At 35.9% G+C, this 17045-nt stretch overlaps 2 protein-coding genes across 2 annotated transcripts in view; both read right to left on the bottom strand.

Moving 5' to 3' along the window:
* Positions 1–6573, bottom strand: part of LOC144646079 (E3 ubiquitin-protein ligase TRIM71-like) — a 39448-nt gene extending 32875 nt beyond the window's left edge. The window contains exon 1 of the mRNA XM_078505602.1: positions 5513–6573. Coding sequence (XP_078361728.1) covers positions 5513–6226 — 714 coding nt within the window. The 5' untranslated portion in view covers positions 6227–6573. The remainder of the gene's footprint in view (positions 1–5512) is intronic.
* A 1418-nt stretch (positions 6574–7991) lies between these two features.
* Positions 7992–16922, bottom strand: LOC144646111 (large ribosomal subunit protein uL15m-like). The gene is made up of 4 exons (XM_078505635.1): positions 16803–16922; positions 13720–13880; positions 10921–11077; positions 7992–8375 (listed from the first exon to the last, which is right to left on the bottom strand). The coding sequence occupies exons 1-4, from the start codon at positions 16899–16901 to the stop codon at positions 8076–8078; spliced, it is 717 nt and encodes a 238-aa protein (XP_078361761.1). The 5' UTR covers positions 16902–16922; the 3' UTR covers positions 7992–8075.
* Between the last annotated feature and the right edge of the window lie 123 nt (positions 16923–17045).

The following is a 17045-nucleotide window of genomic DNA, read 5'->3' as shown; positions in this document are numbered from 1 at the left end:
AAATGCTGTTATCAAAGCAATAGAAGATGATGATAGATTTGAAATAATTGATAATAACAATACACAATAAAACACTTTCATGCACTTTAACAATGACTAAATATATAAATATATCTAGTTATTCAAAAACATGAAATTAAAAAAAATAAAAAAAATAATTTTACTATAAACACTTAAAGAAATACTAATTTCATATAGTATAAAAAAAATGAAAACAAAAAAATTATCAAAACCCGCTCTCAAAAAACGCTCTCAAAACCCGCTAAAAAATAATACGATCTCACCAGAACTCGTATTATTTAAAAATATATTCTCTAATAATATTAATATGAATAAAACAAATCAAAGCTATTTGAAAAAATTATCATCTCAATATTTAAAAGATGCCAAAGCTTTAGGCCATAAATGGAAAGATTTATTAAATAAAAAAACACGTCAGAATGTAATAAATGATATCAAATATCACAGAAAGATAAAACAAATCATTACAACAGAACTAAAATTAAGTAAAATACATGAAACACGAGACAAACTATTCAAATCAAAATACGATAAAATACAAAATATCGAAAAACAACACAGAGATAAAAAGACAGATCAAATTATAGAATCTGAAATGGAGCAATATTCTTTATTTCTTGCAAGAAAAAGTGAACAGAATATATCAAATGCAAAAGACAAATACAGACAATCGTTTATTTCTTTATTTGAAGAAAGACTGAACAAAATGGATAAAAACACCAACATATCATTAACTATCGATGTAAAAATAATAAATGATATACTAAATTCCGAAATTCAAAAATCGTATGGTCCATTTGAAACAATAATACCAAAAGATATATCTCATGAAGACATGTTAAAATTCAGTTTATATACCATTTTACAATCAAATATAAATATGCTATCGGGAGAGCATATTACACACATAAAATACAGTTATATTGTATTGAAAAAGAAACAATTTATTAAACACAAAATGGGCAATCTTAAGCTTGTAAACTACTTGTTAAAAGACCAAAGACCAATTAAAAAGCATGGAAATAATACATGTGTTATAGATTATATATGGGATCAAGTTAAAAACAAACAAGGATTTAAAAAGTATGATTATAGCAGATTAAGAGATGAAATAAACGAGTACGTCCTCGATGGTCCAAGAATAAGCACATATGAAATTATTAAATGGAGTTCAGCTTGTCATCCAAAGTTATCTATTCATGCTTTTGACAGTCAATATAAAAAATTTGTATCTCATATTGCAAATGATTGTATTTGTAGCCTTGTATATATAGTAAAAGACCATCATTTGTGGCCTATAACAGATGAAAATTTAAAAATAACCGCATCAAAAGCTAATCAAGGCAGATGCAAAAACCTATTAAAACATATGGCAGAATTCAAATGGAGTTCATATCACGAAAATATACTAAAATTAACTAATATAGATGAAATAAAGTCAATTACATGTGAAAATCAAATTATTATATTACCAAAAGATACAAAAATGGCCATCGCAATAGACCTATACACAAAAAAATCTAATTACTATGTCGAGTACATGCATTGGGACAATAATGGTGTTTTGGATGGCTTTATTGATCACAATCGTAATATGTATGTACTTAACAATCAATATGACGAAAGAAAGAGTATATGTGACAAGTTGTTTGATATATACAAATCGGATGATTTTAGATGGTATAATCAAAGTTTTACAAGCATATCTTCAGCTCTTTATAAACAATTAAATGGTTATATACCGGAGTCATCTTACAATATCAAAACACGTCAAATTCTCGACGAATATTACCCAAGGGCTCTTTTATTTGCTACTACAGACGAAATAACAGACGAAGATATATCGAAGTTAGTATCTATTGATATATCTAAGTGCTATCCAAGCATATTATTAAACAATTCATCACCAATTCCCATATATACGATTCACGACGATATCGAAGAGTTTGACTATGAAGACGATTTAAATGATAATGGAGAATATTATATCGATGAGTATATGTTAAAATGTTTTAATGCTCCAATTAAAATTGAGGCAGGTTTTTATAACAAGGATCTCATAAAATATCTCATCGATATGTTAAATATGCCGAAGAGCCAGATAAAATACAAAATCGTATCAAAAAAAGCATTAAAACCAGACACTTTCAAAGGGTATATCGAGTATATGTTCAATAATTTTGATGAAAAGGAAGCAAAAATGATGGTAAATGCTTTTATAGGTAATTTAGGACGCAAATATAACAAAACAAACAATGGTTTTATTTCATCAGATATTGATACTATTTTATGCACTTGGACTAGTGCTTTAAACGAAAGTAGAAATATTACAATATCAAATTACGATGATATATTTCTTATCAAAGAGACTAAGATTGAACGATTAATATCGGACTATACAAATATCAATCGATTCGTGATATCAGGGGCTATATTAAAATGTCTAAAGCTATTAAACCAATGCTATGATGATGAGAGTAAAATTATTTCAATAAATACTGATGGATTTCTCATACAAAATCCCCGAGTTTTATTCAAGCACAAAAAAGATATCAAATTTGATATAAAATGCATAGGAAAAGCATATGTGACTGATAGTAGTTTTTCTTACTTTGAAAAGAGGTATCGAGATAATATTGATTTGACACAATATAAGGATTTTTTAGGAGAGGGAGCCATATACAATGGAAAAGCTGGAACAGGAAAAACACAAAAACTTTGCGATTTAGTCATTAAAGAGGACAAGCCATTGGTACTCAGCTATACAAATAAAGCTATCGAAAACGTCAAATCTAGATTAATCAAAAATAATGTCGATATCAATAAAACAAATCAATATTGCCATACTTTCGATTCATATTTTTGCGAATGGAAAAGAAGAGATATGAGCTCTCTTGAAGGAAAAACCCTTTTTATTGATGAATTTTCTATGGTACCTAACCAATATATGACCTTGTTATATCAAGCATTTTTAAAACATAATATCAAAGTATTTTTGTTCGGAGACTCTTTCCAATGCTCACCAGTGGAAAACGGATCTCAGATATCATATGACTATGTAAAATCATCTGCTATCAATCAAATGTGCCCAAATATTGAAACATTAAAATATATCAAGGGCTGTTCTCGATATGATGTACCTGCTTACAAAATGCTAAACAAATTTTTAAAAAAAGGTAAAATATCACACAAGTTTGAACAAATAGATACTACATTAATGAAAAACATTTGTTATCTAAATAAAACACGAATAGATGTGAATAAACGTTGTTGTGAAAATTTTTGTAAGGACAAACAATATTACAAGGTAAATTTCAATTATAATAGCAAGAAAGAATCTTATGTAGTTTGTAAAAATATGCCTCTAATAGCAACATCAAATATCAAGGACAAAGATATATATAATACAATGCAATTCAAAATTGAAGATATCAAGGAAGAAAGAGAAACCACTTTATATTACATAAATGATTTTTGGTTTAACCAAAAAGAACTTGAGGATAACTTTATTCCTAGCTTTTGTATTACTGTATACAAATATCAGGGCGCTAATATCAACGAACCGTATAACATATTTGATACTAATAGGATGTGTAAAAAACAGCTTTATACTGCTTTATCGCGGACTACTAAATTAGAATATATTAGACTAAATAACAACGATCTGAATAGTGTTTATAAAATAAGAAAACAACCCGATATTGAGCTAATTAATTCACGAATAAATAGCTTGTATAGAGATGGCAAAATATATATAGTTTCATTTAACAATGATAAAAAATACATTGGCAGTACATGTCAGGATATAAAAACACGTTTAAAATGGCATTTAACTAATAAAAACAGCCAAGTATATAAATTGAAAGACCATGATCCGATTATAGAATTATTGGTAAACTGTCCATGTCAGGATAAAAAATCTCTTGAAAAAGTAGAAAGTAAATATATCGAAGAATATGCTACCAAATACGGAAATAATTTAATAAATATAAGAATGAATCCAATAAAGAAAAAAGTTAAAAAGATTGAATATAAAGTACAAATAGAAACTGAAAAAGAATTGCGATCAAGAATAGCTCAATTAGATGGTAAAATAAAGATAAAAGACAACACCAAAGATAATTATTTGTATTATGACTGTAATATAAACAAAAAACGATACAGAACAATAGCCAAATACAATGAAAAATCAAGGGATGAAGCACATAACACAATAAGCGAGAAAAAGCATGAATTAATAAAGAGTTTAACAATAGAATTTTAAAAGTATTGATAAAGCAATGTATCCAAAATTTAGAAAAATATCAAAATACAAAAAGAGGAACTGTAAATTATATAATGTATATATATAAGTATGGATTCAAATAAATCAACACAATATTCAAAAACAGAAATAGAATTGTTTTTTAAAGAAAGAGAATCGTTTTTTAAAGAATTAAAAGAGCTAAAAAACATTTTAAGAAAGGATGAAAAAAGATATGAAAAAAATGTTGAATCAAATGAAATCAAAGCAAGTTTAAACGCACAATAGAATTTGTGTGAAAAAGAGTATAAGAGAATTTTATATTGGGATAAAGTGTTGAATACAGTTTTGGAGTAAGCACTGTAAAAAAGATTTAATTTCCAGATCAGTTGTAAAGACAAGGAGCAAATATAATAAAATATTATATTTGATCAAAAGTTTCATGCATTTAAAAAATAAAATACTATAAAACGCTACGCTTGGATTCAAGGTTTGTAAAAAGTTTTGGTATAAGATTTTGAATCAAGATTTGTGTTCAGATTTTGTTTCAAGATTTTGATTCAAGATTTGATTTAAATTTTTTTTATAGGGGTATGTGAAAAAAACGCGGGACAGCACATGTAGTCATTTTCCGGTTTCTTTGGCAAAATAGCTGATCTTGTAGGTGCCATTCTTGTTATCTTGGACTTGCGTTGTCGTAGCACAGTCATGGCCTTGTTGATTTCTGATTTGCACTGTTACCGAGTCACGCTCTTCATAACATTGTTCTCCTTCAGCATTTCTTGTTGTCAAAAAAAAGTTTGCTTCGAGTCCAACAGTTGCTTCATGGATTCCTTTTCCTTCGGCACTTGACAGATGCGGTCTAGTCTCAGGAAAGCGTTTGATGAGGCCAAACTTTTCAGCGCTAACAACATCGAGTAGCTTCTGATTTTCCACGAAATCAAACTCGAGAAAAATCCCATTGTCACGATCGGTTGGGTCGTCTTGCTCCACTTCCTCCTGTAATATTTTGTTTATAAGATTGTCGGCCTGCATGATTTCGGCGCTAGGGCTTCGCTCCAGAAATGTTTCGGCCTTTCCCAGTGCTACCTCGGACATTTTCACCTCATTTTCGATCGCGCTCTTTTTCATTCCAAGACGCTGGAGTGACTCTCTTGCCTGATTCTCAACTTCATAAACGATCTCTTGCTTCTTCGCATCGATAACATGATGGATGTCCTCAGCGAATTCCTGCACGCTTCTTTTCACCTTGGCGGCCTGTTCTTGAATTTGAACACAGTTTTCATCAAGTTTGGTGATTTCATTCTTCTTCATTTGCATTTTTTCTCTTCGAGATGCAACGGCAGACTTTACTTGTAACTTGCGTTCATTTGCAGCTTCTTCCAAAAGCATCTTGGCGTGACCTTCGTGATCTAACAAAGCACAAGCGTTGCAAATGGAAACTTCACAGGTCTGGCAAAAGAATTCCAGTTCTTTCTTTTCGTGCCCTGGCTTTCTGCAAAATGCTGGTCGCTTTAACACTTTCTCTAAGTCTTCGTCTTGAAAGTCTTTGAGCGCCAACACATTGTGCCCCTTGTTTGCTTTGATTCCATTATGAAGGCTTATGCAATTGGATTCACACCAGAAAGAACAGCACTGGAAGCAGTAGAAACTCTGGGAGCTTTTCTTGTCGCAATTTCCACATCTCACTCCCGTGGTATTGCACTCCTTAATGGCTAAGACATCCAGCAGACTGTTGATGCGAAAGTTGGTCGGCAGATCGTCGAGACTGACTCTACTCTCTCTTCTGCATTCTGGGCATGTTATGATATCATTGCGGCCACTCGTTCGTTGGATACCTTTCAAGCAGTGCAGACAAAAACTGTGCAAACATGGAAGCAGCTTCGGTTCAATGAACGCAGTCATGCACACAGGACAGGATACTTCTTCGTGGAGATTGTTTAGCAAGGTTTTTATATCCATGATTGAAGGCGGAAAACGACGAAGGATCAGAATTGAAAACGCCTCAAACAGTGAAGTCTTGTGATCCGATATGGTATTTATAAACCTGACGATATTGACCAATCACAGAGTGATATCAAAGTTGTTTTGACATTTGTCTGGCTTCTTAGAATAGTAACAGAAAACGCCAAGAATTCCGAGAATATGATCAGCAAAGCTTGACCTACAAACTAAAGCTGTCAGTAGATTGTTTGCAAAATGTTTGAAAGATTGCAGAAGGACAATGGTATAAAAAATCTTTTGTTAATAGTTTCTACACTCGTATTCGTTTTTAGCAGACATTCTTTCAGCCGGCCGCCTTCTATTTTTTCAGGAAAAGTAAATTGCAAAAGCTAATTTGAAGATATTGTTTGATTATCAGTTGAACAATCAGATAGATCATTAAGATGTATGCAAATTTGTGTAAAATTTATGGTGCCTGGTTTCGGAAAGGTGCTCGAAAACTACACAGGCGCCTGCTACGCAGGCTATGCATGTTTCTGAACTGTCAGTGACAAAGATACGGATATCTTGACGTCATTTTTAAGCGATGACGTAGTCGAGCTTTATGCCGGAGCCTTCTGTCGTTCTCGTTCGAACAACCGAATAGGACTGGGAACTTACTACTCTTACTACAGGGAGAACAAAGATTAAGTTTAGCACAACAAGAAATCGCCGCGAAGAACACAAAGCAAAATACTCCTGGGAAGTTAAAAAGGACTAATAAAAGATATGAACGAAAGAGACAAACTATATTTGACAAATTCTATTAGATTCAGTAAACAGACATATGTACAATTGACCTGTGTAAAGGAGAATAATGCGCCAGATAGAAGAAATATGTTGCTTTTGTTTCGGGGTTACTGCCCCTTCTTCTGTGGAATAAATTGAAATACCAGTTGATTTTTTTCCACCGAAGAAGGGACAGAAAGCCCGAAACGTATGGAACATATTTCTTTTATCTGGCGCCATGTTCACCATTTAAAATCAGCATATAAAATCACTGTTTATATGCACTACGCAGTCGCTCGAAATTATACAATGGGTCTATGTGGTCCGGTCATGCATCAGAGACAGAACTTGACCTTGCATATCCGATCGCTCGCGAAAGGTATCGTGTATCGTAGATTAGCTGTCACGCTATAAGGTAACGCAACTAGAATAAAACGCATAGCTTGAAGAAAGTTTTCATTTTTCTAACGAGTTGCAATAAGCACACAATCGTTACAAATGGAAAAAGGTATGGTGCAAAGGTAATATAAGCAGTGACCGAAAAGAGAGCGTTTCACTTGGTTCACAGTAGAAAGTGTCTGTTGTCCGTTATTAACTTAATGTTAGAGAAAACGTATGGACAAACAAAACTGTTCGTATTAAGCGGGTGCCGCATACCGGTGTTCCACTGAACTTTAATTTACGTTAATTTTTGACAAATTTCCTAAAAATATATAAACCCCTTTGTAAAACGTCATCGCTTTTGCATGCCTTGCGTGCCATTTTTTAGATTGAAGTAGAGCATATCATATATACATGAATTTTCGCCATTAACTTGGTTTTGTAAAACGCTTCTGAGATATAATCTGGAGATCTTTCCGCCTGCTCTAAAAAATACAATGGTATTTGTAATACTAATAGGTTAATTTTTATGAAATGAAAAGAAAGTTATAAGGAAAAAAAGAGATAGGAGTTTACACCTTCCCTCCCAGAAGGGAGGGATTGGTAAACGTCTAATTGAAAACCAGGCGATATCTTTGATTCAAACATCTTTTAATTACAACATTTCACCAAACCAACCATTTCACTAAACCCATCATCACCTAAAGCATGGTAGGCATTAATCCACTTCATTTTCAAGCTTGTATGTTTGTAGCCTGGCGTTTTCAAGTTCAACAGGATCCGCTAAATATCCTCTGTTCTCTACGCTTGTGTAATATTCCATGAATTTCCTTGGCGGACGAGCTCTTCTGGGTATCCTGCGTCCTTCGAACTTCTCTGGCTTGAGTAACAGGCGAAGCCCCAGTGTGTTATAATAAGCACAAGTGATTTTCCCGCCCTGCCGTTCAATAGCTTTTATTGCAGTTTTTGATGCTCTGCTCACTTCGATATTAAGTTTGGCCTGGAACCAAGTTGTACCCTGCAAGGTAACACGTTCAGTATGAGACAACAGCCATGGAATAAGGTTAATGTCAAAGTCTTTTCCATTCTAATGGACATACATGTAGGAGCCAGATGGCTCATGGTTCATTAGTGCTGTCACTTCACCCCAGTTTTCGTAGTATGAAGCGACTAGGAGAGTCGCTTCTTCTCTTGGATAAATTTTTGTCAGGTTGTGCCCAAAATTCGCGGGTAACCCACTTTACTAAAAGTTTATCTACTCATGGCTGGAGAGAGGAAGTGTGAAAGTAAAGTGTCTTGCCAAACAGAACTGACTTGACGTAATAATATGGTTATTATATCAGGTCAGATGGGCAAGATAACAACCCAATCTGGTCACTCATCCTCACTCTATTTGTAATGTATATTTTGATATTTGATGCTACCCACACTGCCCCTCCCCCCTCCCCCCATTCGTAAAAAGTTCGGATTATCTTAAAAATCAGTATAGGTTCTGTAATTCATCTGATAATAAAACCCCTTTGCAAATTTTATGTGACCACCCAGAAGTATAAATTAATACTGGCAATTGGTAAGGCTAGGGAAACGTAACAGAAATTAATGGGAAATTCCGACCTCCAGCTGAATTTTCTCCTAGCCATTTCATTCCAGTAAAAGAAAGGTACGTGCTGGCCTCTTGAGCCGTTACAAGTACATTTAGATTCTGACAAGGCTTTAGCATGTCCAGACAGCACGCACTGTGGCCTAATGGTTGGTGCACTGGCCACTGGCCACTTTTCAGGTTCCAGTCCTGCCTGGGGTCATTGTGTTGTGTTTTTGAGTAAGATGATGTACACGTACCCTTATGGTGCCTCACTTTGCCTAAGTACATGTATATAAGTGGAGACTGGGAGATCAAAATATTGGGGGTAATCCCACTCATCCCACTCAGGGGAAGAAGATATACTCCTCGAGTCACTCCAGTGCACTCAAACCAGGGAGTAGGGTTGGTCTGATGGCCACCTAGCTTAAATACAGACCTTTTTAATGTCCAGAGAGTTTACACATTCTCTTTTATATCATGACTTTAGAACTTATTTTCTGTTTCAAATCACTACATTTTGTAAATTTAATTTTAATCTGACACAAACATCACCTACAGTACCCTCCAAACAGAATACCAACCAGTTTTTTACAATGGAAAATTCCTTATGATAATTAACTCCAATAATGTAATGGTACATGTACATAATGGTTTGTTATAAAATAGAAGTTGATAAGGTAAATAATAGCCCTGTAAAGTTAATATTGTGCCATTTTGAGCATAAGCATTTGAGTGAATAAGACAATTACATACTCTGTAACTGGCACGTTTGTGGGGAAATACAGTAAACACCCTCATATAAGAACCTAGGATTTTGGGTTCAGGCTGATCAAGTTCTTATTTACTGGGTGCTTAGTGAGAAATCAGCCTGAAAATGTTCTTAAAAATAATTATTAATTTGAGAAATACTATACATTATCTACATTTACTAGAATAAGTAGAGATTTAATTAACATACAATGTTTTATTACTTACACTGAAAAATTAATTTCAAAGAAAAAAAAAACTTTTTCTAATATAAGTATGTACACCATACTACTTTAATATGAGTTACTTTCTTCCTTATTCTGGCGTCATGTTTCTTTTATATAAGAACTTGTTTTATTTATCAGGCTGAATTGGTTCTTATACATGTATACAGTATAATTATGGTGCTTTATTGGCTGACTTTCAGCCTGATGTTCTTATTATCCACTTGTTCTTATATGCTGGCCAGTGTTTATTGTATTGGCCCTTGGTCTTTTCAAATACATGTACTCAATACACCTCTCTACACTTTATCCCTTCAATCAGGCTTTTAGCCAGGTGGGAGTCCAGGAGTCCTATGAACAGCCACTTATTACAGAAATTTAATATGAATTACTGTATACAAAGGGTTTTTTCAGCAAAATTGGACATTTTAAGACACCTTTGCACTCATAACTGCAGAAAAACACATTGCATGCTCCTCAGGCCCTTCCTATGGGGACAAAGTCAGGCCTTATAAAAATTTTGGACTCCCACTTTTTATATCCTGGCTAAAAGCCTGCCTTCAATCGAGACCTAAAAGGCTGTAGCTACAGAATCAGCCCTCTGCTGGATGATTTCTATGGCTGAAAGAGAGCTTTTGCCCAACTGAAGTATTTCTGAAAATAAGGACTTGGAGGACAACTTTGAAGGTATAAAGACTAGAAGAGAAGGCTGGCTTGTTAATGAGCTGACTTACATACATGTACGTTTTTTCTAAGATACATCATAGGACCTTACAGCCAATATTATTATTCTTCCTGTACAGCCCTTCCACTTTGTTGACTGGATATTAATAGATATGTGGCTCAATTTTACCCTTGGTACAAATTGATTTTTTTCTTTGTTCTGGTGTATGGCAATAATTATGTGATAATCAATATAAAACAAAGGGAAATACCAAATTGTACCAAGGATAAAAGTGAACCACAACATATACAATGTACATTGCATGTAAAAAGAAGTAAGAACTTACCCCTCCTAGCAGTGTAACTCCATCCCTTATTCTCCCAGCAATTGCTCCTGATCTCCAAAGGTGATACATAGTGATGGGTTCCTTGGGATTAATGCGCCCACTGTCTACAAAGAACTGCAGCCGGTTTAGGTTCAAAGGTGAATAGATCTTCTTATACCTGAAGGTCAAAATATGTAATTTAAACCTCACATTAATTTTAATAAAAATATTATTTTTTATGCATCAGTCAATTAAAACCCGGCCTGACCCCCGGGACTTACCGGGACTTACTTAACATTTACCAAGTGTTAAAACCCGGATTTTTACCCCGCCATAGGGGCCAAGACGTCTGTTAAAAGCCCCGCATAGAGGGAAAATACGAACCAAATGAAGAACCAACTCAAAAGCGACTTTCAGCAAAAACCAGGCAAAAATCTTGATTTCTTTTGTTGCGGAAGTTGAAAAATCTATTTCTTTCATAGCTTTTCATCATATATAGTTTTAAGATCGGAAAGAAACCCGATGTAGTTTTAATTGTATTTTAGCTTTTATTGACCATCAACTTCAGCTGGTAGCACAGAAACAAGCTTTGTGCGACAAACTTTAATAACTTTATTGAGAAGATTGCACTGCCTAAACAGCCTAAAAAGCCTTCTCTGTCTCATAAACTCTTCCGTACCTAACAGGTTTTTTGAGACGAAGATGCTCCGAGTCTGATCTTTCAAAAAAACTAGTTTTAATTTAGTGGAAAAGATAATCTTCAAACTCATCCAACAGCCATGGCACAAAAATCGCCGTAGCTTCTGCTGACATCTTTATGGCATGGCCAAACTAGAAAACGATATATTCAGAAAAAGTGGAAAAAACCTTTCAAACATTTCAAGGCAAACATTTAGTCCTTCATGTTAAACCCCGGCTTAAATCACCGCTCCACAGCCCCAAACTTCTGACGTTTTGTTAAATCCACCGCCCACCGGGGCCAACGCGCCGTTAAAAGTGCATTAAATCCCGGCTTTGGACGCGTTAAATTCCCGCTAAGTACCAGGGGTCGGGGGGCTGTGGTTTCAATTGACTGATGCATTATTATTGAGAACACTTAAAAGTAGATCATGACACATGTACATGGGTGCACAGGCTGTATGTGTGAACTCAATATCTAACTCATTGCATTGAGTGCATTGCAGCAAGAAGCCCACAAGTTACTGTGACCATGTTTAAAACTTTTAATTACACTCCTCACCAATAAATGAGTGTGGGGATGCCAGCAAGAGTGACAACCCTGTAAGCAGCAACCACCAGGCACTGTCACACTGAGAGAAACTCGGTGGAAAGGCAACACTTAACACTTAACGATACTTACCTACACTGTATGGGAAAAGGAGGGTGAGAATGAAAAAGCGAATTGGCAGAGCTTGCTCAAAAGGAAACGTGAGTAAAATTATTTAAATGGCTTAACCTCCACGGGAGGGCTGTAAATCTGCGGCCCCTGATAAAACCCTGTAAAGTAAAGTCTGTGTCCGAGCCTAAGTGGCCCATACAGCCGGAGCTTATCCCGGTTTCTGTAGCATTAAGCGACTAGGAGTATTGCTACTCCCCCCTAGATGAGATGCTAGTCCATCGCAGGGTTACCCCCCAGCAGTAAGTTCGCCGGTACCCATTTATACACCTGGGTGGAGAGAGGCACTGTGAGGGTAAAGTGTCTTGCCCAAGAACACAACGCAGCGCCCCGGCCAGGTCTCGAACCCGGGCCATTCGACTCGGAGCCGAGCGCGCTAACCATTAGGCCACCGCGCCTCCCACTGATAAAACCCTGAGACCACCCCAAATTCAGGAAAGCAACCGCTGGCCAGCGAATATTGTCTTGAATATTGCCTAAAATTTATTTCACTTAGCCTCGTTTCATTCACATTTCTTTCATGCAGTCATTATCCAATCAGAAGCCAAAAACAGCGTTCAGTTGGATTCTGGTTGGATTAAAACTGCAAGAAAAAATGTGAATATATTAACCCCTTCGCTGCTAGGAGGACGTACTCAGTACGTCCTATATTGGTTTTCTCATATGCTAGGAGGACGTTCCTCAGTTAAAGTACTTGTATGCATACTAACGCATAGCGCAAAAACAATCTTACTGCATATAAAAATATATATGGGGGCCTGGTAAAGACTTGTACATTTGGTGACAGATACATGACCAGAAAGCCTACAACCTTCTTGCTCATTTCCCAAAACACATGCGATCCGCCATCTTGGATTTGCGACAAGTGATTCTTCGGTGAATTATGTGGTTGTTTCGTTCTTTTTTCGCTTGAAACTGGCAAGCAATGAGCAGAATTAATGTTATCGAAGCTCCAGAGAGATCATGGAACAATTCTGACATCGAGGAAGATATTTCTGGCCATTAATTTGACGATGGAATGAAGATTATTTGGACGAGTGTAAAAGCTCAGACCATTGAACTTTCCACATGCTTCCGATGAAGGATGAGTCTTTATTGTTGTTCTATCATGAGTTTTTAATGTACATTTGGTTAAAATTTGATTTATGTAGCTCAAAACTGTTTAAAACGTTAAATATATCAACGTATTTTACAAATTTGAAAAATACTCATTTTTTGTCCGCACGCGGGTGGAAAAATGGCCCGCAGCGAAGGGGTTAAAAGTGGTCACACTTTTGGACTTCTTGCTGCAATTAAATATGAATAACATACTGAATGACTGAGACACTGAACAACAGCAACAAAATCAACCTTGTAGTACAAATGATAATAATGACATATATCAATAATATTATGTAAAAACAGGGCTTAATGAAACCACTTACACATTTTTAAAACCATGCTTAGGAACCCGGATATAAAAAGGTGTGTTTCCTCCTTCAAATCCAAGCCTTGGGGGTTTAGAGTTTCTTTGACCCTGTCCTTTATGACCACGCCCAGAAGTTTTTCCCCGCCCAGATCCTCTTCCTCGTCCTTTACGGTGTTCCTGTTAAAAATGAGGAAAAAAGTGAGAAGAGTGAGTAAATACAAATATCAAAAGTTTCCAGTTCAAGACAGAATTTCAAGCTAGAGTTAGAGTTTCAAAAAAGACATACCGGTACTTCTAAGGAAACTACAGTTGAACCCTTTCATACAAACACCAAAGAGAGAGGGAAGAGTGTCCGTAAAAAAGTTGAGTTGATATACATGTATGTATTCTTTGGACTCAGCTGGCTGGTGAACTGTTTGTAACAGGGAGGTGTCCATATTATTAATTGAGGTGTCCCTAAGGAGAGGTTTGACTGTATAATTATTATTCTTTTTTGTTAGTAATGTAATCATATCTATAGCAATATATTTGATTATGATTGGTTCTCAAAACCACCAAAACTGCTGCAGCATTGACTGTTGTTTTGAAGGCTTGGTTAAGGTATTAGCCACCGTAAAAGAGTGCAATTTGTCAAACTTTGAGATTTTGTGATGTTAAGATAAAGCTCTCTAAGGGCGTTCTTTTACAAAAAAATTCACAAAAAATCTTATATGTTTTAGCAAGGTTAACTATGTTAATTGCCCACTGGGTTATCCTGTCAACGTGTCACAAGATCCCAGCTCCATTGTTCACACAAGAAATTTGCAATAAGTGGTCAAGCGCCGAATACAGGAAATCAATTCCTGAAACAGCAAGTGAAAGCCGATTGGAAATTCATGTCGAAGAACCGGTTGAAGGTCTAGAAGGTGGTCACACTGAAAAGAAGATGCGCTACTGTCCATGGAAACAAGCATCCATGGAAACACAACCCTCCAAGTTTATTTTTTTTCCTTAGTGGCCATTTGGCCACCGACTGAGCACTCAGGTTTGGTCACCAGTGAAAAATTTTAGTCGCTAAATTAAGCTCATGCTTTCAATCCTCCTTTTCAATTTTAGTCGCCAGGCTGGGGACTTTGGTTCCATTTTAGTCGCCAGCTTCAAAATTTTAGTCGCCATGGCGACTAAAATGGTCTTAACTTGGAGGGTTAAAACAACCTCCCATTAAGGCGATGGTTTTGAATTTCCTCACCTGGAATTTTCTATTATTTTCAAAATCTGGTAGGCAAACACTTCACATGATTGACCTCGTGACAGGCATCAAATGAGTAACATGATACCTTACAACCCCGACATGATACTAAAGTTTGTTGTTACACTTACCGTAGTTATTCGGTTATAAGGCGCACTCGGTTATAAGACGCACCCCAAACTTGGCAACATTGTTATGCTAATTTTACAAACTGAAAATTCTCAAAAAACACTTGGTTATAAGACGCACCATGAGTTGGAGAGTTGGAAAGATGTAGTGATCAATTTAAGGACAGTTTTTTCTTACAAAATTTGAATGTTTGAATGTTGTTTATACTCCTTGGCACAATCTTCGAGTAAAAAGCTAACATTTCTTGCTAAAAAAAACCTAAATCAACTTGAGCAAAACATCTTTCCATCGTCCATGCTTCGAACGTAGCTGCTTAGTAACCTGGCAGATGTGTAGTTACCAGTGACCACTGAGTTTGTAGCTTGGTTACCAAATTCTCAAGCATGCTTCGTATCGCTACGAACTTTGTTCATCGGGTGTTTTTCAAAGATTCTCAAGCTGTTTTGGTGTTTTCCTTGTCTTCTAAAGTCATTTTCCACTTTCCACGCTTAGAAAGGTTTGTTACAAATAAGTATGCTTGGTTTTCTTTGTCTACTTTCAACAAAATGCTGGCATATACTGGTGTTTATACTTAAACTCGTTTTAAAAAACTACGCGATAAAAAACTTTGCGTTTAAGCTTAAGCTTACTTAGATGTTTCTTATCTCTTTAATACTGTAAAAGTCAATAAACAACATTTAAGTGTTTTCATTTTTCTTGTTTTAACTGTAAGTTCTGGTAAAATGGCAGTCATAAGATTTTGTTGGGCGAAAATACTCGGCTATAAGACGCACCCTAATTTTGGCATGAACTTCCCACAGAAAAATAACCGAATAACTACGGTAATTTAAAATAGTTTATTTCCCATATACGATGTTTGCAAGTGACTGTTGTTTCACTATGGTAATGCTACCATTGCAACTTGGGAATTATACCAGAAGCATTAAAACCTCCCCGAATTGCTCTATGTGTTCTTCCATAAAGAGATTTTGGGCTTAAAGATGCATTTGTTTATAAATCAAGCTTTTTTAATGGCTAAAGACCTTTTTTTAACCCCCATTTGGTTTGACCTTTTTTAAGTCCCCCTCCCCTTTCCACCCAAAGCTATTTGGGGTAGTTGCTTACAGGAGGTTTGACTGTATCTGATATTTTCATGTGTCCCCATGCTGCCCTTGAGAAAGTCAAAGCCTTGTATCTGAGCCACAGGCCCATCATTTTGCAGTCTTAGCTGGTCTGCCAAGATGATGCAGAGCTTCAGTTCAAGACAACAAGACATGACAAGATAACTACAACTAATAATAAGTGCATTTAAATCAATGAACGTTTGAATTACAAGATTGTACCTCCTTGCATTCAGTTTACGTACAAGTAGGAATTATTTATTTGTCTTACACTTGTTGTTATGATGCAAGTTGCATTTTTCACAACGAAGATTCAAGTTCTAGACTACTACACGTACGAATGACTGGCAAATGAACACTGCACAAATGCCTTGCCTGGCCGGGTGTGTTTGTGCATAGACCTTCTACTCGCAACTACGCACAATGCTTGAAAGGGGGTTGGTATAAAGCACTGCCTAACGTAACACGGTCTCGCTCCTCTCTTTAGTAGGTCTTTTCTAAAAGCAGCGAAATCTGAAGCAAAACTATGATCATCCAATATTAAACACGCGCACGACTAGTAAATAACTTACATTCGCTAGAAGCATACTTTTAGTCCACCAATTTCAAAATAAATTATCAAAACGTTAAGACAGTACCTACCGGTTGAAAGGCCTCCGGTAAATCTCTGATGTTATTCAAAGCAACACGAGGAAATTGCCTCAAAGCCAGAAGATTCTTCCTAATGTGACATGCCGCCATGTTGGTTTGCCTATCTGGCCGGGACTGTAATGACTGGGGCGACACTGCCTCGTCCCCAGGCGTCCTCGTCCTTGGTCGTGCACGGTTCGCTTGGTGTTGTGGGACTGACGTGCACGGTTCGCTTGGCGTTCTGGGCCTGATGCG

The sequence above is a fragment of the Oculina patagonica genome, chromosome 3 (genome assembly GCF_052425735.1).
Source record: "Oculina patagonica isolate OP01 chromosome 3, crgOcupat, whole genome shotgun sequence".
Classification (NCBI taxonomy): domain Eukaryota; kingdom Metazoa; phylum Cnidaria; class Anthozoa; order Scleractinia; family Oculinidae; genus Oculina; species Oculina patagonica.
Note: the sequence above shows the minus strand (reverse complement) of the source record. Positions and strands in the feature narration are given on the sequence as shown.

Bases quoted from the DNA above. Each gene is read 5' to 3' on its own strand.
- LOC144646111 (XM_078505635.1), bottom strand. From the start codon at position 16,901: ATGGCGGCATGTCACATTAGGAAGAATCTTCTGGCTTTGAGGCAATTT. The intron at 13,881-16,802 runs GTAGGTACTGTC...CATTTTTAACAG, and splicing joins TACCGGAGGCCTTTCAACCG to GAACACCGTAAAGGACGAGG. The intron at 11,078-13,719 runs GTAAGTGGTTTC...TTTGACCTTCAG, and splicing joins AAGCATGGTTTTAAAAATGT to GTATAAGAAGATCTATTCAC.